The 23,054-nt window shown below is 41.9% G+C and overlaps 1 protein-coding gene across 4 annotated transcripts in view; it reads right to left on the bottom strand.

The window, feature by feature from the left end:
* The window catches only part of RNF220 (ring finger protein 220), a 1,024,387-nt gene that overhangs the window by 751,568 nt on the left and 249,765 nt on the right, over window positions 1-23,054 (bottom strand). For 2 of the 4 annotated variants that reach the window (XM_078671729.1, XM_078671730.1), the window contains exons 4-5: window positions 10,175-10,920; window positions 1,532-1,747 (exon numbers count right to left, since the gene is read on the bottom strand). In XM_078671729.1, the coding sequence (XP_078527855.1) occupies window positions 1,532-1,747; window positions 10,175-10,799 (841 nt within the window). In that variant the 5' untranslated portion in view covers window positions 10,800-10,920. The remainder of the gene's footprint in view (window positions 1-1,531; window positions 1,748-10,174; window positions 10,921-23,054) is intronic. The other 2 variants (XM_078671731.1, XM_078671732.1) reach the window with 1 other exon arrangement.

The following is a 23,054-nucleotide window of genomic DNA, read 5'->3' as shown; positions in this document are numbered from 1 at the left end:
TATACCAGAGTCACTGCTCCTACAAGCATGCAAAGATTTGAGGTTCATGGCAGGAATATTTTAACATTTTTGCGCCGTATGCTGTCATCCCAAATGCTCTTACCTTTGCCACCACTGCTTGAATGTCTTACAGCCCTTCTACTGATCAGAACAGTTGTTTCAGTAACTTTTCTGTGTGTCCCTTTTGCTGTGGGAGTGATCGACAAAACTTTACCACTAGAAAATTCCTGCTGCTGCAGCACTGTCTCAGCTATGTTCAATATATGTTTGTTTCTCAAAAATCACACAACACAGAATATGCCACCGGCGCCAAACAAGATTAACCCATCATAGTGGTTCACCATATACTCTCCGCACTATCCTTAGCAATTATTAACAATCTTATTGAAACCCACATAAAGGGCTTCCTTACAAGTTACTACCAGCTACTTCAGCAAATCTGGATATGTGACTCTTTTTAAATGGTTGGTAGCTTTTTATTTCCTTTTGCCTTGATTTAAATAACACTTTTAAAAAACCGCAAATTGATGAGACTTTATGACTTCTCAATAGAGTAATCACAATGAACAGGCAGTGAATTGGGTGATACGAAACAGCAGGATTTTTATTTTTTACAAATGGAACCAAGTGATCATTGTTACGGGTGGAGAGTACATCTAGCATTTAGTGTCATCATATGGAGTTAGAGTGTGATGATGGACAAGACCCAGGACAAACGCAGACATGTTTTTATCCAGGAACGGCTGGTGAATTCCTTCATCCAGGAGCAGAGGATGAATGACCGCCGACAAAGGTGCCTAAGCTACACAAATGTGAAAAACAGCAGGGTTGAAGATAGAAACCCAATATATTGGTGGAATGCTAGAGTCAAATCTGCTGTCAGGATGTAGGATTTTCTGTTTGTAAACTACTTCTCTTTTTCCTCGTGTGGTGGGAATAGGGTCAGTTACTACTGATAATTCGGAACTTCAGACAAGAGTGTTAGGAATAGAAACATTTAACACATAAATACAGATTTCTGGCGACTCATAGCCTACTGATTTATTATTGTTCACCTGACCTCACAAAATTTTCCACAGACACTACACTTAGATAAAAATGTGAAAAATATTTCTAGACAGTCTATGAATTTGTTAAGTGGTAAAGTTAAAAGCAATGAACAAACTATGCACTCGACTGTTCTAATGTTAATGAATTTGATTTTAATCTAGCTCTATTTTTGATTTTACTTGGATCTAGCCAGAGAAACCGTGCAATGCACTAAATAGTGTGAAGATAAATGCACGGGCCCTTGCAGATACCAGAATTTAATGAGATGTCGGTTTCCAAAGCCTGAAGCAGCAGTCCCATCTTAGGACATCTCCAGCCTCCAAAACCTCACATTGTATGAGCTCTGTGACTAGGACGAGTCTCACTTTGGCATGTCTACAATGGTTGAAAGGACAGCCATCCACTGACAGAGGAAAGAAAACATAGGGTACAATCAATGCCACAACAGACAGTGCATTAGATGTACGAGTGAGTGCGGTACCGTAGCTTGGTTGCTGTGTTCTGCTGTAGGCCGCGGGTGGGCCGGCCTCACCTCCCCTCCACTCCGTTGGCGTCCGCCTTGCAGAGGTGATGCACTCCAGCCACAGGGGGAGGAGCCGCAGGCCTGGTGCAGCGTGGGCAAGGCCGGCTGGCCACAGGTCCACATCCAGAGGCTCGGCCTCCTCGGAAGCCACCGTGGCAGGCCTCCCTCTACCTGCTGCGGGCCTCGTATTAACAGCCGCAACAGCCATGATCAGGGTGGGAGAATGGTGGGGGAGGAGGAAAAACAGGAGGGGAGGTAAAAAAAAAAAGATTTACCATCACTAGTTTTGAAATTGGTTACTATATATTTATATAAAATACAAAAAGTACTTTTGAGGGTAACATTCTACTGCTACTTGGTCCAAATTGACAGTCACTATTTATCTTGTCTGGCACTCCTAGTCATTGCATTAGCTTCAAGGTTTCATTGCGGTTTAGCCTACAGTATGGGATCTTCATCATAGATAATAACACCTACTCACCCACATTTTAATGTATTATTTGGGATTTTATTTAAAGTTCTGATCCTATGACGGAAATGCTTGTTAATCATCTCTGTCATTTCAAAAGCTTGTAATGTGGCTGAAAGACAGGTGAATAAAAATAACCTCAACATATGTTTATTGTTTCTTTTAATTCTACTTTTATAGTTGTCTTTATCCATGGTCAATTTTTTCCAGATTTCTCAAATGTCTCTTTTATAATCTTAAATCTTTTTTCCTGGCTAGATTTGCAATATTTTTTCTTTGATAGTTTGCGCCTTGGTGGTCAGGCAGTGTTCATATATGGGATGCGTTAGCATTAGCAACCAATAGAAATGTAAGAAGAAAAAAGAGGCCTAATGATATTGTGGTTACAGTAAAGCAATGACCTTTGTTTTGGTAGTGCAGTATCTTAGAAATCAGGTTTAGGATGCGGTAATAAAAATTATTCCCACACATTCACTAAATACAAATAATAAATGCTAAATAAGGACACCAGGATGTCGTATCGGTCTACGGCCAGCTGTGTACACAGGATATTCTTTCTCTACACCATTTACACTAGTTTTGTACATCTTTTCGAGACCCTATGGTCGTGAAACTGACCCCACCTTACTTCTGCTGACAAAGTTGTTTCCCATTACTGGATCTGCAGGTGTGCAGCATAAACCCCGCATCCTCCAACACACATACGCATACATACTTCCAGTGGATTACACGTTCAAACTTGTCACCCACTTGCTATGTGTAATTATATTCTTTCTTTTACATGTTTTTAAAATTCGGCATAATACAGATTATTCCTGCCTACTGTGGTAGAGAGAACTTTAATATCTGCAGCCACTGAAATTTGAACTGGGTGTAGAGATATGTATTGTGTGGATGCATGTATGTGGGTGTGCATGTGTATGTGGGTGAGAGACTTCAATTGCTCCAGAAGATCAAAAAATAGCAATCTAATCTGCTACAACACTTTTTCACAATTTACTGACGTACATTTTTTTCTTCAATTTGGTGTCTTTGTCTCCCTCTTTTTCAAGCATGTGCATCACACATACAAAATCAGTACACTCAGGCAATAATTGTCGACATGCTCAATGAAAATCCAAACGACATTAGGACATTTCACGTGCAATCGCAGTTCCTACATGATCCACTGTTCCATAAAGACCAAAATAATACTAGTAGGGCATTTGGTCACTTATGGGAAGGACTTCCTTATTGAATCAAGCAGAAATGCACATTGATAAACGTGTCAAGAAGCCTTGAACAGCAGTGCACACATACGCACCCTACACAAATATAGTATACTCTCAACTCCTACGTATGATTTGCTTAAGCAACAGGTGTGGTCTCGTGCTTAAGCCACTGACTGAAACCTAAGGGCTTGAGACGGAATCTGAAAATTGTGTGATTCTGGACAAACCATTAAAAAATGCAACTACGTCAAATATATCTGAGAAATTGAAAGATGTTGATCGCCACTTGGTGTACAGAATCTTAATCGTCTCTTAAAATCCCTCATATTGTGTGCTCCCAAGCTAGGTTTGCGCCATATATACACCAATGCATGCATTTATAAATACCCCTCATTATGACATCGGGATGCAAAAGCAAAGACACTCTACAAATGCTCACTTGCTCATACAATCGAAATCATGTTTAACTGTTATAACTGTTATAAAAAGCCTGAATACACAGACCACATTGAAGTAGCAAGCATACTTCCACACATGCACGTGCACTAATCACAAACCCAAATCTGTAACAAGTATTTATATTTTTCTCAGAAATTAACAAGTTATGAACGTTTGTATAGTGGAAGAATACTGTAGTGGGTTCCCACGACTGTAAGGCCTGGATTGCTTTTGGAACCTGGGTACCCTTTATGTTTCAGTGATTCTAAGAGACTGGAGTCAATGGGCTCTGTGGATATTGTGTTAGGTGAAACCACTGATTTCTTATTTAGAATTTAATCTGATAAATAAGAAAAATAATCAAATACATCAACTGGAAAAGAAATCTTAAAAACAAGGTTTACAGCAAGCATTACAGTTGAAAAAGTAGAACCTAATAGGTAATACAATTTCAATGACCTACTGTTGGGCACCTCATTTAGTGGAAATTAATGAAATGATTTTTTAAACAAAGCCAGCCCCTGAATATTACAGCAAAAAGTGAGCCATGGGTCGAGATTATGTATTACACTTCATTTATGGTAGTCCCTTGCCAACTAATGCACCCTCGCCCACTAGGACAGCTGTCAATATTTGGAACGAATCCCACCAAGTAATGGGATGGAATAAAAAAACTAACACGGCAATCTCCACTATGGGTCGGTACTCTCCTGTCACAGGTATCCATCCACCTTGGATGGATACAAGGGGTGGGATAAATAGGGTATCACAAACATGGGACATGTTACCACCAACACTGTAGTTATAAGCAAAGCCGGGGCGAGACATTTGGGCCCGGGCCTCCATGGATCCACACCCCCTCCTGCTCTTGTGACTCTTTGCCATGGAGCAGGGGAGGGCATAGATCGCAAATCTGTACTCAAAACATGCTCGACCTTACAGGAGGAGTTTGGGATCTTCTGGGCCCAATTCTTCTGCTAGCTACAACTATAAAATTCTCTATCACCATAATGCCGACCTGAAGGGCATACTATAAAAAACCCACTATGGGTAAAATTCATATTGATATAACTGCCTGAAAACAAAATACATTAGGGATTTATAAAACCTTGGTTATACATACCCAGATATGCTTATGGAACTCAAGATTGACTTAGTGCAGATGAATAATACTGATTGGCAACCAGCATTAATGTCACTCACAAAATAGCAATTTCAGAATGCTATAGATTAGTACAATTTAGGTATTCACATCAACTTTATAATACTAAAGTGAAATTTGGTGGACGGAACAGCGAGCTTCTTACATTTGACCTAAACAGACTTAAGAAAGCCTTTGAGGGCTTAGGCCAGGGCCACTAGATGTATGCGATACTTCAGCTGCAACATTTTTCGCATAATTATGGATTTACCACATTTGACATATAATCCATCATCTCCTGCACAATTTGAAGATTTTAGCCAAAAAGAATTTGCGTCTACCTTGGATGGATCAAAAGTTACTGGTAATAAAGCAAGGTGTTGCTGCGCTGTAGAAGGAACTTCACAAAGGTTGAATGGTCACCTTTAGTTGCTTATTGCTGTATTTTGGCATTAAATGGGTACTAGTGAGGTGAAGCCTTAGTCCTCACATATTTAAAAATACCAATGAAAGGAAAGTAATACTTTCACACATGTGGTGCATTTAGCTGCTTAAATATTCTTTTCTTGAAGCATAATTTATTAAATCTTGATTCATACATTGGTCCTTCCCCACTGCATGATTTCAGTGGCCCAGACGTAGGCCTAATTATTGCTAAAAGAGATATTGTACAAACTGGGTGGGCAGTGAAAGCTCCTAGTGTAGCTATATGTAAAGTAGGGCTGGATCGTTGAAGAGTTGCAGAGAAGCAGATCTATAAATTGAGAGGTGGCTATAAGAAACATGTCCGGACAGGGTGTGTGGATGAAAGAATGCTAACTTTGGAGTACTGATTCTACCCTGAAAATATGAACCTATAAGTCAAGTGCGAATGTACCATGTATTTGTAATATAAACGCTCTCTAGCCTGATGACAAATGCTGAATGATACCTATAAATTGACTGCAATGTTTTATTGACGCTCCTAACATGGAATGGAAAAATTGTGGTTTATAAAATTGTTAAATACATTCAGTTAAAATGATAAAGTAACCTTAGCTTCCCATTGTTTAGTTAGTAGGTATAAAAAATCACTATCAGATAAATACACTAAATCTCTTTAGTCTGCATCAAACCACTCTAAAATTTAAATTTAAATAAAACGCATAACAGGCATTTAAATATAAGTAAATAAACAATGCCAAAACCATGACGGGAAGAATCAGCAATAGACCAAATACGTTTACAAACACGTATAAAGCAATACAATATTCAAAAGTGAACATTTAAAGGCATACACCAGACAATCCCAACAACATACAAAAAAAAACACACCACAGAGACACAAATGTAACAGAAATACACACATAATGGCATGCAATATTCTTGCTTAACATTATAATAAAACAATCTACATTACAATCCCGTACTAAACCAGATAACATTATAATATCACATAAAGTAGTAATAAAAAAAAAACATCAACAACTGAGGATGAGGTAAGGCTGCATTAGTACTTTAACATTTGAATTTCACTTCGTTGCAAATTTTACTTCATTAACTTTTAATTAAGGTTTGTTGTAACTTTAACGTTTTTTCAAAAGTTATTTTTCCAATTGGATAGTGGGTCAAAGTATTCAGCACTCCAGTACAAAAAAAAATCACAATTTCTCTGTCCCATTTATTTTAAATATTTGCAGTAAAAAAATAACTTACTTATATACATTTCCTACTAGCTCTGACTTTCAAACCATGCTATAAGCAGATGAATATTCCACATGAGTATTAAAGTGCAAACAACATTTGAGTTGTTTTTCACTTGATTGACTTGAACACACTGTCAGCACTTTGACTAGCAGGGTCAGCCTCTTGATGTCACTATCAGTGTTGTATATATTATCCTGACATATACATAGAGCTTCTGTGCATCAGCGATAGATATTTCAAGTGCCTCTTCACCGAAGGGAAACTCTAAGCACAGTGCCACCCTTATGCTTCTGGCGACAGAGGCACCAGGTAAGAGACACCACTGACGGCAGGTGTCAGTAAGGAATGCATGGTTGACCAATTTGTACAACTGATGTGCAGAGGTTGCTTCATATTTCGAAATCCTTGTACCAATGAGATACATGTGGTCCGTCAATGTAAGCAATGTACTCATAAAAATACACGCAACAACTGCAGAATGGGCCTTTTCCTTCATGTTCTTCTCCTAGTCAACCCCAATGCATTGGATCCTCAGCACCAGTTAAATTCTCAAATGGCTTTAGCCCCTCTATGAAAGCATTTCCAAGCAATCACCAGCCTATCTGAGGAGGAATACATCTCATCCTTCAACTCCCACACTACGCTATCTTAGGCCATCTCTGCTAACAAAAAAAATTCTAATTTACATTATTTGTACTTAAGATACTTTTGGAGTTTGCTTATAACTCTCCTGAAAAAATACTAATCTTCTTCAAAATGGAGAATCAAAAAAAACCATTCTGTACTATTGTGCAGGGCCACATTTGATGATCTTTGTCTGATCCGTTGAAACAGCGGGAAGCAAAAGCCAGTCTTGCAATCCGGTCTTCCACATGAGTGCTGTCCGAATTTTCTAATAAAACAGCCTCACCCATTTGCTCCAAATGCCATGCACACAAAGGAGTCCCTGTAGCTTGATGTGACAAGTACACACGAGCCTGATGACACAAACCTGTTTTTGTATGTGTAAGAAATGTATCCAACGGAGCCCCGTGTCCCACCTATCCTTTGCTTTTCACTTTTGAAATAAGTGTTCGTACTCGTAAGGTGAAACAGCTACACTGTCACTATTATATGCTAACAACATCAGAATCAGCTGCCTCCTGGGAATTCACACGCTGTGCCGGCACTTTTTCCTCGAAGGCCTCTGGAGCACAGCAAGAATTAAACATGACGTTCGGTGTAACACTTCTATGTAGGCCACGACCCCTCCCGCACAAACTATTCCATTCAGACCGGCCGACAGTCAGGAAAGTGGAGACATCTCCCGACAGGTCAATGTCTCTGCTATACTATCTGGTGCAGTGCTGTCAGCCACATGCAGGCCACCAGGTATACGGTTGTCTGTCACCGTGCCCTAAGTGTCGTAAAGAGGCAATGGTCTATCAGAAATGTTCTTACATGTCCCTGGACAAATCATTTCTAGAACTCGCTCGCCTATATCTCAGCAAAATTCAAATGGAATGGAAGAGCACCGAAGAATCAAACCTACCAAAAGAAGGCAAATAATTCTACAGAAAAAGCGATGGTTCGTGGTCGCAGCCTCCCCGTAGAAAACCCTTAGCCAGTCAGCGATGTATCAAAGCAAATTACTAATTTCAAGGATATGTCATGAGCAACAAGCTTTGCATGTACCCTTCGCTGTGCCATTTGCCCGAGCAAACAATCTCACAAAAATAATGAAATCTAACATCATGGCAGCCTTTTAACGTTAGCCAAAAGGTGCCGAGTAGGTGAGACAGCGGAGATGTTCACCAGCTCACCTCTTAGCACAAAGTCAAGAATGCGTGTGATTGTGTTGAAGTAAAGCCTTGCTTTCTAGCTAACAGTTCTTCTGCGATATCATGTGTTATTTATTTCTTTACAATACCATACATTCGGGAATATACATACCTTTCTAAAGTCGTGCATGCACAGCTACATCTAGGATATATGTGCACCTGCTCTTCATCTCCCCACTGGTTTACTCCCTCCACTAGTTAGTTCCGCTGCATAGTTGTGCCATCCTTTCCCACTATATGCACCTGGCTGACTGGATAGTTATTCCTAGCTGCGTATTTTAAATTGATTGTAGAGGTAGATGGACATTACATTAAGATAGGAAGTTACAAGTGGCGTCAAATGTATTTAGAGGATAATACCAACATGTAACCACATCATAAACTTGGAGAGAACCATTAGATTGCTGTAATAAAGGGCTGCCAGCCAGACTTAAAGGGGGCTTGCATGGGAGATACCTTCCTGCTGACCCAAGCAAACGTCGCGTTGAAATGTTTGTTGCCTCTGTTCAAAGATCCCTTTTGAACATTTTAAGCCATCTGTCAAATACTCGTGGTCCTAGTGCTATATTATTCAGTAACTCCATTTCCCCCACTTAAGTTTCTATAATGCAATCAATGAAATAACCAGCTTTGCCCCAAACAGTTTTATACTGTGACAAAAAGAATAACATTGATTTGGCCTATTTTTTTTAACTGCTGAAACTGCTAACTAACTGTGCGCTGTTTTTAAAATGTGAAAGACAGGAGTAAATGGCAAGTAAGGATGTTTTGTTTAGAAGCAATAGAAATGAGAGCAAAATAAACTGGTTCACCATTTGCTGTAGAGTAGCTAAGAACAGAACATTCTTCTGTTCTTCAAATGAGGCGTGTCTAAGATTTGCACAAAGTGACTCTCATTTCTTTAATAAATAAGAGTCATGATGAGCTATTCTGGGTATCTTTTTTAATAGTGTAGAATTAGAATATACGTGGGTTTGTGATTAGGAACCTCAGATATTTTGACAGATATGTGTTCAATTCACCCAACATATTTCCTGTGCGCTCTGTCACCTCTGGGCATCAGAGCAAGGGTGAGTTGTGTGTCAGTCTCGCCAAAACATTTCTTGAAATTGTGTGTGTGTTTTTTTTAACAGTCAAATAGAAAACAAGTCTGCATCAAAGGGCTATCGACTTAGGACTGTGAGAGATGCTGCTTGCCAGTTTCTTTTGCGATGCAAACGCTGACCATAACAATGAACTACTTAAGCAGAAACAAGGGTGCTTTTTACCTCAATGGGCATATTAAATTGGCTGAATCAGACATGAAGTAACCATAATTCTGCTTAAGACGTTTATATCCATGATCTGATGTCAGCATCGCTAGTAAATTTCATCTGAATATTCTGAAAATTGACAAATACCAAAAAACTGTGCCTTTAGATTACAATCAAACTTGTATTTCTGCAGATAGCAAACAGTAACATGAATCGGACTTCACTATTAAAGCAATGTATAAAATCAATAAATGACAAAGTTGGTAAATTTGTGATGGTTATGAGAACTAAAACTGAATGTATGGAAGAAACAAAACCCTTAGTATAAACAACACCAACAGTACAGAGGTTTTTCTACAACGCTGCTTTTTGAATACATGAGCACTGCTAGTATTGCCGGTTACTACATGATGTGAAAACCTTAAGTGTTGATATTTCAAGGATATCTCAGTGATTTCCCTCAGCATTGTATGGCTCAACAGTATGACCCAAGCACCTAAGGGCAGGCTGTAAACAATGCTTTCACAAAAACATGGCATGTTCTATGCAAACTAAGAGGTGTCCAAAAGGATGAGGTACTTACATCTGTCATTACGATCTTCTGGGCTGGAGGACGTCTCCCTGTCAGATATCAGGCCAGAGACAGCAAAGAGTTTTTTCCCTGTGTCGTCAACTTTGAGAGAACTGGGGGAGCCAGATGGTATCTGACTCCCAAACTCATACTCCTTGCCATCAGCGTCTGAAAAGCGCAGGTGCGGAGAGTCATTCTCGTGGCAGTTCTTCAGCCGCTTGGCAGGTGTGAAAGCGGACTGGTAACTCTCCCGCTCTTCGTTGGAGGCAAATGGCCGGAATGCACCAACACCACTGTGGTTTAGCATGGTGATGGGGGTGCAATCCAGGTTCGGGGGTGCAAACTGGGGGTGGAGGTGCAAGAGTGAGGGTGGAAAGTCACGGTTAGGAAAGCCACCGGGCACGCCCCCTTGCCGGTGGTACATAGAGGCAAAAGTGTATGAGCCATTGGTGAAAGGAATGTGCACTTCTTTGTCCACTGACACTGGTACACCAAAAGGCCTAGGCTGTTGGCATGAAATGGAGGCATCACGGCTGGCTTCAGCTGTGGAGGCCAGGACCATCAGGGCTGGAGATGCCAAGGGGTTGGGCAGATAAGACGAACTCTCCATTTTGAATGCAGCCCTGTGTAAGTCCATGGTTTCTCTTGTTCCTCCACGGGATCACTGGTGATAATTGAAAGTCTCTCTGGAAAGGCACAGGGGTTCTAGTGTCAGAGAAAGCAGGGTGGGGTCACTGCAGAATCATGCTTTCCTAAACCTGCAGAGAACACAAAAGACAAAGTATTAAGCATCACCATGGGGCTAATTTGTCGTGCAATCAGCAATAATATTACTTAAATTGGTTGCACTCAAATTCTGACTCTCAAACCAGAAGATGAAGGAAGCATGAGATCTGTGCACAATGGCATGGGCTATCCCAAACCCAGACCAAGAAAGAGAAGTTAGCTGAAGAGTTGAATCAAGAAAATCGAATATCAAAATCAACAGTTATTTGTTACCGCTAATATAAGAGCCTTGCTGGGAAACATACTCATCTTTCCTTACTCTTCACATTTTTCCCATGTTCTAACAAAACAAAATCAGAAAGAGATAATATTTTTGGAGGTTGTTTAAATAGGGTATGATAACAGCGATAAAATATGACCTTAAAGAAAGGCATTGTTCAGTTTCTTTAACTATGGATTTACTATCGCTGCTTCCCTAATACAGACATGCATATATCCGCCCATCCTTTCATCCGTCAAACCCCCATCTATTAATCATTAATCCACTTGCTTCTCCCTACACACAGGAAGTCTTTATTTTTGGGGGGAGTACAGGCTTTTGGATACTTTTTTATCAGTGAATGTTAGGTGGTCCTGAATGTAAGTATTGCAATTCTGCTATTGACAGGGTTTAAACTCTTTATCATCCATTCAATAGTCTTCTAGGGTATGTAACTAATGGACAGATAGTAACACTTTGTCCAGAGGATCGGTATGAGGCAGAGCACAGTTCAACAGTTACTTATGAGAATATCCCTAACTGAGAGCCAAAATCAATGTTGAGGCCATTAGGGTAAACCTCATCTCAAAAGTAACTAAAATACTAATACATTGAATAAGTGCAAAACATTAGTAGTACAATAATGTAGATAAATGGTAGTCTGGTGCTTTGTGGTTCATATATTACAAGCCTTATATGTGGGATTCAACTCTAAAGGAAAGTAACTGTCTCTTTGTACATGGAGGAGATGTAGTTGTTAATACACAAAGTTATATTGTGAAAATGCATAGCATGTATGTGTGCAGGGTTTAAATTCACAGGTAAATTGATAAAGATGACTCAAGAGGTTTGCAAATGAAACCTTAAAAAAGGAGAATTACTTATAAATGTACAAATGTGTATATGTACATTTGCCTCATTCTATGCAAGTGTTTTAGTACCTACGTTTCTATTTACACAATGTAACCACTAACATTGCTAAAACAAAATGCTGTAGTGAACAAGAAGAAAGCTCCTATTATTTCACCAACAACTGGAACAGAATTAAAAAATACTATTAAAGTGTAAATATCTATTCATTGCATTCTAAGTGTCTGGTATGCATGCACATTACAAATTAAATATCTGTAGTCACTTGGTGCATTCACTTGCTCGCCACAAGTTGCTTAGATTTCCAAGTAGATTGCTGTCGGTAAGTCTCAAAGCCTTTCTCAGTTTCCTGGATCAGATATAAGTTTTAGGGTGATCTGATGTCCAATGGGGGGGCTTGAGAGAGCAATTTGTTAGCAGTGGCCCATGTTAGAATGCCTAAACCACTTGAAATGATGTTTAATGTGCATGAGTTTCAGAAACAACCTTCAAATTGTATTAGAACTTCTTCAGAACTAAGCATTTCAAACAGAAATTGTGCATGTTCCTATATGCTGGCACCTTAAGAACAACGGCAAATCGAAGGTACCATACAAAAGAGTGTGAAAACATGGTTGTTGTGAAATGGGATATGACAAAATATAAGTAGAAAAATACTACATTGACTGCATGTTACAATGTCGTACAGTGCCCAAGGCAGTAGAGCGGTCTTGAGCATTGCTGTTTCTCAGACCCGAGGAGGTGTGCTTTGAGGACAGACTTGAATACAGGCAGAAAGAGATTTGCCGGCAGTTCATTAGGGAGGACGTGCCCAGGTAGGTCAAAAGACCTGAACCTGGTTCTGGTGCTGGGTGGGTTAGATACAGGCCAGCAATTGTTGCCAGTAGAGCATATCCCGAGAAATGTAAAGGGAGGAAGTTGGTAGGGTGCTTTGTGATGCTTTGAAGGAAAGGGTGAGGTATTTAAACAGTAAACGAACACAAAAAACCTATTGGTCTGTGAGAAGAACATAAAAAAACATTTTTCTGGCACACTGTAAGGGCAAGAGGTTTAGAAAGAAGCATACTGCTTTTTGAGTTGGTACTAATGACCACACATAAGGCACTGAAATATAGGATTATTTAGCAGAACAAATGCGTTATTAGAGTATATGGCGACAGCAAGTTTGATTAGACAACGAGTCTACCTCAGGACTCAACCACTACCTCAAGAAGCCTCAGCACTCTTGGACTGCCGAACTTTATGTTTTTAAGACTGCTCTACTATGTAACTATTATGAAACACTGTTGAAAGGCGCTCCGATACCCCCAGGGTCAGGTCAGCGCTATATAAAACTCCATAAATAAATAAATTAGAAGATATTGCGATGCAGGCTTGAAACAAGGTCCTTTTTGAGAACTATTATTAAAAAATCAAATAAAACGCAGTTTTGACTGCAACCATTTAACTTGAGGGCAATAGTGTTGCCCATTTTCCTAATGGAGAGGAAAAAATGGTCGGGATGGGTAAAAAAATGTAAAGCTGTGAAAATGTGTCTCTCAGAAAGAAGACAGACTCTCATTTTAGATTGAGCAACCTATATTCCTCCCATCAAAAATCATAACCATCTTTAAAACAGTAGAGATGTCATAAGCATGTTTGCATAATGCCTATTCCTGACTTTACCCATTGGTACAAGTCTAAAAGGAGTAGTTCAAGTTCAAGTTCAAAAATCTTTATTCGATTGTAGGTTTTACAATCATAAAAGTGCAAATTTTATAAACACTCAATAAAAATATCATTTAAAAACAATTCATTACAGTTGGCAAATAGAGACACAGTATACAGTACAATATATTAAGCAGTACGAGCATGGGCGACATGTGATTAAAAATATAAATAACTGTAGTGTTAAAAACGCCTAAAAAAGGTACAATGTAATTAGCCATCCATGCTTTTTCTAAAGCTGATGGCTTTTTTAAGAAAGTTACAAACAAATAAAGTGCAATCGCTGTTCAGTAGTTGTAAATAATAAAGTGCAGGCTTAATTTGTGAAAAACTCAGCTTTTTGAGGCACGGTTTAAGGTATAGTTTCCGTGGGATCAAATAATAGGGGCAAATAAAAAGGAAGTGTGCCAGATCTTGTGGAGACTTTCCGTCGCAGCCACAAGCTGGCAACACTTCTCCCCGTTGAGCCCCACTAGGGACAGCCAATAAAAGGTGGAAGAGGTCAAAGCGGAACCTTATTAATAGAAATCTTTCATAACTGGACATAGGCCAAGTCAAATAAGGTTCCGTTTGCAAGCAAGTTTTTAAAAGAAAATGTTTCCTAACACTAGCCTTCTGCAACTCAACCTCTTCTCTGTCGGTGCCTCTTAACAATAAAATAGCATTCTTAACCGAACTAACATCTGTTTTTATAATTAAATTTGGGGCATAAAACAGGTCCCGTCGGTCAATTGCTGTTAGGCTGTCCTTTATATACTTCACCCACGGTATTTTAAGCCTCCCATCTAGCTGTAAAACTTCTTTCATTATGGCATGTGTTAAAGGGATATCGTTGTTTAGCCAGCAGTTCAGCCAACATATAACAGGGCTTACTGCTATTCTGTCACCTAAATGGGGAATCCCTAGCTCCTCGTGAACCGAGAAGTTCCCAATACCCCTGGGGAGTCTCAAGATCTTTTTTAGAAAATTATTTTCTGTAACCTCTAGGTCTTTACTCTTACGATAACCCCAAAGCTCACTCCCATAACAAGCACCAGCCACGCTTTTTGCTTGGTATAGTTTGAGCAATGCGGTCGTCGGGCAATTGCCGATTTTTTTTGCAAAGCCAAGGATGGCCGCATTGACCCTTGCTGTTGCTCCCTTCTTCTTGGAGACTGCAGGGCCCCAAGACAATTTATTGTCAAGCAGAACCCCAAGATAAGAGAAAGAGTTGGTTGATGGTATTTTCTCGCCATTTATACTAAAATGGTCAGTTTTCAAACCACCCTTGCCTACTTTCATAACAAAGGACTTGGCGTTATTTATACTCAAGCCACGTGACTCCATGAATTTATGGAAGGAGTTTAGAAGTTTCTGAAGACCGATTGCTGTTCTTGAAATAAGAACAGCATCGTCTGCGTAGAGTAATACAGGTACCCCTCTACGTTCGACTAAGGGATAATCTGCTTCTACATTAAGGAGGGAATCCTCCAGTTCATTGATATACAGGTTAAATAAAAAAGGGGCCAAGATGCAGCCCTGTCGAACACCACGATTTATTTTAAAATCATCCGTTACGTTAAGATCTTGGGAGTAACGGACGTTCGCTCTGGTATCTGTATGCAGATCAGCGAGGAAGTGGACAAGGTTACTCTCTACACCCATTCTCAGCAAGGCAGCCCAGAGTAGGCTTCTGTCTACGCAGTCAAATGCGGACGACAAGTCCATAAATGCCATGTAGACAGTGCCTTGTCTTGCCAACGTATACTTGCTGAGAATAAGATATAGGTTCAGGCACTGCGTGATGGTCGAATGTCCTGCTCTGAACCCGTATTGAATGGGTGAAAGGATGTTGTTATCTTTAGCCCAGGTGGATAACCTGTTGAGAATTACGCCCCCCACCACTTTAACTACTGAATTTAATAAAGAAATGGGCCTATAACATAATGGGCTACTGCGATCGCCCTTCTTAAAAATGGGGACTATGGTGGAAAGACCCCAGATTCTAGGGCACCCAGTTATCACCGCTGCATTGATTACAGCAGTAAGAACCGGAGCCCAGAAAGGGATATTAGACTTAAACAGATCCGGTGGTAATCCATCCGGGCCTGGGGCCTTATTGGTAGTTAGACCCTGTATTCCCCTAACAATCTCTTGTACTGTGAAGCACAGTGGAGTCACAGACAAAGATAAAACATCAAAATCTGCCTGAAGCTCGTTACTTTTAAAAATTGCACTGAAGTGGGAGATCCACTCCCCCTCTGAAATATTTGTCCCAAGGGCTGTGTCATTTAGATTATCAAACAAAGGTTTGTTAATTATTTGCCAAAACCTGCTACTGTTCCCCAACACTGTGGGGTCTAAAAGGGATTCAATGACATTGGCCTTGATTTCCTTTTTCCTGGTAGCTATAGCTTTCCTATAGGCCAAGCGAAGATTTCTTATCAGATCGCCGTCTCTGGGTTTAGATTTTAGTGCCTGTTTCAAAACCCTACTTGCCTTAGAGCAATTTTGATCAAACCATTTGCAGTTGTTCTCCCTGACTCCCTTTGTGGGTGCTGTGAGCATGGAACCAATTTTGGTGACCAGCCCCTCAAACCTGGACAGAATGTTCGCAGGGCTTGAGTCGGGCAGTAAACAAACAGATAACTCCTCTTCACATGTACTAATTATTTTCGGGTACAGGGTATCTTGGTTAATCATTGACCATCTAATGCGTCGTCTGCCATTCACACACCTTAGTATCCCATGGTCAGTACGTGACTGATGTTTCGGAAAAAGAGGACCACCCAACTTTAAAAGAAGTGGGTTGTGATCACTAAAAACGCTAGTAAGGATGGTGAAGTGCAAGACCCAATGAACAACGTCCGAAGACATTAATATGTGGTCAATAAAGGTTCCCTGCCCATGTCCTAAAAGGAGTAACAGTCAGTCTCAATTTCCCCAGTGGGTCCTATTGCTAACTTGTCAGACTACAGTTCGGCCTTAGAATGTGCAGTATGAAGCAGAGTGCTCGAACCCTCTGATGTAAAAATAAGGCATGGTCAGCGCCACTGGAATTATGTGATTTTGCGCCTGTAGTGTTTTTCGCATAAATTTGGATCTGTCATATAACCCATCATCGGCTGGTAATCTGAAAAAAGTACTTGTTTTTAGCTTAAATGCATCAAACGTTAGTAAAAACGTGGTGAAACATGGTGCCATGCAGTGAAAAGCCCTTCGCAAAGATTGGCTGGTCACATTTCTATTTCTTATTGCTGTATTTGGGTGTGAAACTGTTAATAATGAGATGAAACCCTTGCTCAAACAGTGTTAACATGTGTAAAAATGACAAAATAATAAGTAATACTCTCATAAAATAAGCTGCACAATTTGCCTTTTCTTGCTGCATAAATTAGTCCACCCCGCTGCATAATTTGATCCTCTGTGCCGCATAATTCCAGTGGCCCTGGATATAGCAAACTGTATTATTATTAATTAAAGTGTATTTAACGTGAGTGTTTGGAAACAGAAATAGAAATGTATCATTACAGCAAAGGCTAGGCAGTACATTACTGCATGTAATAAGAAACCCACACATGTGGTATACTTCTACAATCATGGATTTTGTAACAAAAGAAGCGTATTCCTTTTTAACAGATGTTGCATTATTTGTTTTTACATAGATGTGATAATGTTCCTCCTTTTTATAGTCGTTATGGGTATGGCTTTTGAGAAAAAAATGTTTTAACGTAGTACTCTTTAGTATTACCAGTCACTACTCAAGAACTTAAGACAGTAATTCGCAATAGCGTAATATTAATCAGAACACTACGACTTTGTTTTTCATGTGTTTTACAGCATTTGCTCTAAAGGCTTTGCATGGCTGTAATAAAAGGTGTTACACTTACCCTACTCACTCCTGCTCTTTTTCACAGCCTTCCAAGGCTGAAGACTACGTTCACATACACACAGACGTGCAGAGGGGGATTGGGACGTGCACTCTGGATGGAGCCAGTAGGGTTTTCTCTCGTGTCAATGTTGCTATACTTTGAAGCTGCTGCGTTTATTAGTAGCGTTGCCCTGGATAAGGTGTTATTGGGCAGCATTTGTTTTCACTGCTGGCATAGATATGTACAGGTGGTATTGATGCAGCGCCAAACTATACCACCAGCGGTAAGAGCAACCCCTCACTGCCACTCGTTCCATCAGCAGGAGTACAGACGCTCTTTGGGAGCGCTCATGCCAAACCCGAGGAACCTCACAGATCCCCGCCTCAGGGGTGCGCTGGGCCGGGTACCTCTGAGCCCTTCAAATTGCTCTGCTCCGGAGGCCGTATGACCGAAGTCCGAGGGCTCATGATGAAGAAATATTGGCTAGGGGTTTCCACATATTTGTGCTGGGCTCTAGCCGCCGCTACTGAACTTGCTTGGCGTTTATGCTTTTTCTTTTTTCTCTTCAGGCATAGTCCAGCATTCCGTGTTTAGGTGACACACAATTGTTGCACATCATTTGAAGCTCGAATGGTCATAAACAATAATGATAATGTAGAGAAATCTCTGCGGAATAGTTCGGATCAGTCTGATAAAAGGGCAACAAGTCCCACCAGTTATGAAGTAAATACATCTATGACCCCAGATATATGTGGTTACCCGGAAAGTAACCCTAAACTACTGTTTTATTACGGGTGGGCGTACTTTGAGTCAAGAACTCATGCGAGAGTCAAGAGCAAAGATTTTTTTGAGGCACATACATTAATCCGGAAGGGATAACATTGTCACATCTGTAAATATCCACGTGCTCAGTGATGGCTTCACAGCATTTCATCCTTTTCAATCGAAAGAGGCCGCAGCTGCCCGGGCCTCTTTGTCCTGCTGGCGAGACTGAGCTTGGAGCCTGCGGCTTCGGCTCCAGGCAGGTCGAGGGCATCATAGTATCTCGTCTTACTCATCCCAGGTGCTCACACGTGCTAGGAATGGTTTGTTAACCCCGTCAGTTGCAGCATTTGTTTTAACACTAACTCTTTTTAAGTGTAACCTGCCACTGCAACGTGGCCCATTTCTATTCAGGGGCCCGAGGCTTTCATCTGAAATGTGCACTTCTTTCCTTCAGCCAGCGCTGTCTGTGCGTGCAGTGCTGCGCGGCGCTAGCGCGCGAGCCCCGGTGGGCACAACAGCCCTACTTGTGAAAATATTACACACAAACTAGCAACCAACAGCTGTGTTTTAGGGCACCTGAAACCACGATATTCCGTCAAACCCAAAACGTAGACTCTAAAGTCCAAACATATGATCAATAGGTTTCTTACAATATGTGTCACCGACTTCAGGGCGTATAAGTAATACAGGTTACTGGATTTTGTATTAAGTACCACACGGCAAAAGATGTATTTCAACAAGTCGAAGTAATCATGAGATGACAATAAAAAACACTGAAATACATCCATCGGATTTGAGGGGATTCAACAAGAGTTGGCGGGTGGTGTTTGCTGGGTTTGCCCACTCTTCATTGACGCACATCTTTCTTCTGAGCCTGGCAGGGCGCGGCACCAGCTGATGCCCTGCTCTGTGCTCACCTCGTCTTCAGTGTTAGGCAGGAGGCAGAGCCGGGTTGCAGCTCCCCTTTCAAGTTAATGACCAGCCTTCCAAACCAGCTTCAGAAGGAGCCAACGAGTCGGATCAATTATAGAAATGAAAACTCGAGTGATGGGAAAGACGAAGGCTTTCGTTAACGGCGTCACCGTCAGAACCAAAATACTATTTTAAATGACAACTCAAACAGCAGAATTGTAATGTAAATATTGCGAAAATGTTCGTGCTTCTTACACCTTTAACAGACACTCTGTACCGTGAAAGAAACGGCCTGCTGTCAGTGCACCCCAGAACACACAGAAACAGAGGGCCGCGACACAGACGAGGGAGCTGAGGTGCTTTGCATCAAGGAATGGGAATCAAAGGCTGGGGTTCTAATCCCAGCTCCCCTGGGACACCACTTTGTGGGATCCTGGGCAGATTCGTGTATCTCACCACGCTCCAGATCCTTTATCCGCCGAGGAAGGCTGAACACCGTGTAAACAAGGAGACACTGACGTGTACGGATGTGTCCGCAAACGCAGGTCATATGCAGAGTAGAGTCAGCGCAGAGCCGTGGATCCCCGCAGCCAGTCACACAGCTGTGTGCAGCGTGTTTGTACACTCTGTTGATCCCACGCAGGGGGCTGGCAGCCTTTCTGCCGTGTGCCCGGTATCCGGGCTCCCCCCGCTGCTGCCCCCTCGTGTGCACAGCTCACGATACATCTCTGGAGAATGGATCTGAGGTGCCACTCGGCGCTCCTAAATAGATTTGTAAGCCGCCTCCGATGAACCATTAACATTTAGCACAACATGTTAGCAGCGCTTCCGACTGCTGTCGTCCTGGGGTGCTGGCCACTTAGCCTGCATGAGAAGAGGGGGGTGGGCGAGGCGGAAGAGGGCGCTTCGCATATATCGCAGACTTCGAGACACCTTTCGCTCACAGATATCTTCCAAAGATGAGCGCGTTAACTAATTCCTGAGGAAGAACTGGTGCATTCCCGGCACCAGCATCGCCTTTCCAACTGCCACGCGTGCTTTAAAGGTGTCTTTCAGCTGGGTCTGAGGCCAGAGGTTTCTGCTCGCCACCAGCTCATGTCCTAATAGTTTCTACCAGATCTTGGAGCAGCCCTCTTTGGCGCACGATCTTTGGAGCTCTCTTTCAGGGGCTGGGAGATGTTCTGATTCCGATGTGTTATTGTTGTTTAGAAGCCGTGTTATCCACTGTGACTTAATTTACGTTGCTTCTGCTTTACTTGAAGTTTTGTTGCAGACGCTATTTCTTTTTTCACACTCAGACCTGCACTTCACGTCGTTTAGGCGCGGTATATTTCTCTTGTTTTACCACTGCCGTGGTAGGCTCTGTTATGCGCTTTTGGAGGTTGTCCACTGGCTTATTCGGGAGGCAGCTGAACACATCTCCGCAGGTCACATGTGCTTGGGCGAGATTACAAATTTGACAATCTCTGTACGGTGCACTGACGAACGGTGAAGGGCGCCCTATGGCTTAGAGCACAGGAGTAGTGTAAGATCCACGCCTGTGAGGAGCGCGAGGAGATGTAGACATGCCAGATACAAGAGCGGCGGGGACACGACTGGTCACTCGCAACCCCCAGATGCAGACACTCTCACAGGGAAAAGACACATTGAGAAACACATCGCCGAAAACGGAAGAGACGGAGATAGAAAGAGAATCATGCCGAGGGGCTGAGAGAAAGAGTGAGAATGAGATGGATGGATGGATGGATGGATGGATGGACAGACGGACATTCTCGCTGCTTGTGTGCGCAGATAAGCAAAACGTGTAATATCCTGTAAGTTCAGCACCCCCGCCCAGTGGGACGGGCTCTGCCTTAACCAGGGGTCTAAACTTAGACAATCTCACGAGGCCAGCAATACACCCACTGGCCTCCATCGCATCGTCCCACGGATTCTTCCTGAAGGCAGGATTAGGTCGGACTTCACACATGACACCGCCCGACTGCACAAGAGGGCCGGGTCCTCAGAGCAGGACAGCTGGGGTCCGGCTGCAGGGCAGCGAGACAGGCCAGGGCAGGGGCCCCCGCGACACATCTAATGTGGCAGGGGGTTAAATACGGGCTAACCCCAGCTCCCGTCATGCACGCCGAATCTTTTTAATTTAGCACTTCGTGCAAATCCAGATTAAAATAACTCCGGCTATTGATCCGGCCAGTGGAATTGACATTAATTTTAGTTCACTTCTCACTTTGCAAAGAGATCGATGCCGAGTAATAACAGCTGACATCTCTGCTGAAAGGAGGAGAAAGGAAAGCCGACCAGAGAAATCGAAAATGCAACCAAATAAATCACTGGCCACTTTCCCGGGAGCGGAGTCGGTTCAGGCATGGCCAGGAGAAGGGGCGTACGAGCCTGCCTGTGGAGGGGGCTGCCGGGGAACAGGGGCAGAAGCCAGAAGGGGTACACGAGCCTGCCTGTGGAGGGGGCGCAGGGGCATCCCACCCCCACATAGAGAGCTAAATAAAGGGGACATCTATAGTGTTTGCTGCCGCCTCCGTGACCCAGCTCAACTGTGTGTATTTTATTAAAACTAATGTAAGGCACCTAGATTTATTAAAGGCCATTCATTCTGAATGAACTTCTACATATTAATGAATATATTAAATACATATTTAGTTTATCTTAATTTATTTGTATTTAGTTCAGACGAACAATATAACTAGCTAGGATACAAAGAAACGGGCGAGTGAAAAAATGAGTGTTGCCGCAAATGAGTACTTTTTCTGTAAAGAAAAAGCTAATACCACCTTTAGGATCTGAGGCGAGTGATTTAAAACATTTACAATCACACAGGTAACAATGACACTGTGCAAGTAGGTGTGCGCGCTTGCTCTCAGTGCCTCGTTGCTATAGTGCCCAGGACCCGTGCAAATCACTCTTTACACCAACCCAGCCACCAAGGAACTTTTCAACCACAAATCCATGGAGGCCGGACCCTGGGCACACAGGCCTCGCGTCTCTGCAAGACTCCTAACCAGGGGTCAGGCAAGGATGGTCGTGGAGTGCAGGACCAGGTCACTGTGTCTGCCTGGGTTCTAAACATATAAACATAAGCAAAGCTCTGATGCATTTAATGAGAGGGGCCACCAAGCGCTCTGAGGCAGCTGCAGGGCCACCCTGGGCTCATGACATCTCTAAAATAGGCAGCATAGCTTTTCATTTTCAACTATATATCTATCTATATTATCGAGAAAGAGAGAGGGCAAGTTATCCAGGTTAGGTGAGATTCTTGATCAAGCAAACTATATAAACCACTGTACACCCGCACATAGAGCCCTCAAGAGGGGTCACTGAGTCAAACTGGCACTGACGTCTGCTGCGACCTGCAGGTCACGGGCTAATATTCCAGCAAGGCCAACTCAACCTATTCTTCCGAGGTTGGTAAATAAAGTGCAGTTTTAAGAAGATGGTTTTTTACTGATTTTCTTGCATTTATAAAATGGTTACATCCCAACTTCATATGTAATATGCAGTTTCTGAAAAGCCGTTCTTCCGGCTCTCAGCGTATTCTTAAATTGAGTAATAACACCTGTTAATTACAGGAACGGACAGGCTGCAAAACTGTATTATGAAACGTATATAACTGAGGAAGTAGACACACACAAACATGGCAAACGTGAGTACATGCACATACAAACAAATAAATAAGGTCATTTCTTTGCTATTACAACGTTAAAATTAACGTCGAAATATCCAGAGCAGCTTCCTATAATTTCCCCCATTTTTAGTAGCAGAATAAAGTATTTAAATGTTTTTCTTTTCG

The sequence above is a fragment of the Lissotriton helveticus genome, chromosome 1_2 (genome assembly GCF_964261635.1).
Source record: "Lissotriton helveticus chromosome 1_2, aLisHel1.1, whole genome shotgun sequence".
Taxonomy (NCBI): Eukaryota; Metazoa; Chordata; class Amphibia; order Caudata; family Salamandridae; genus Lissotriton; species Lissotriton helveticus.
Note: the sequence above shows the minus strand (reverse complement) of the source record. Positions and strands in the feature narration are given on the sequence as shown.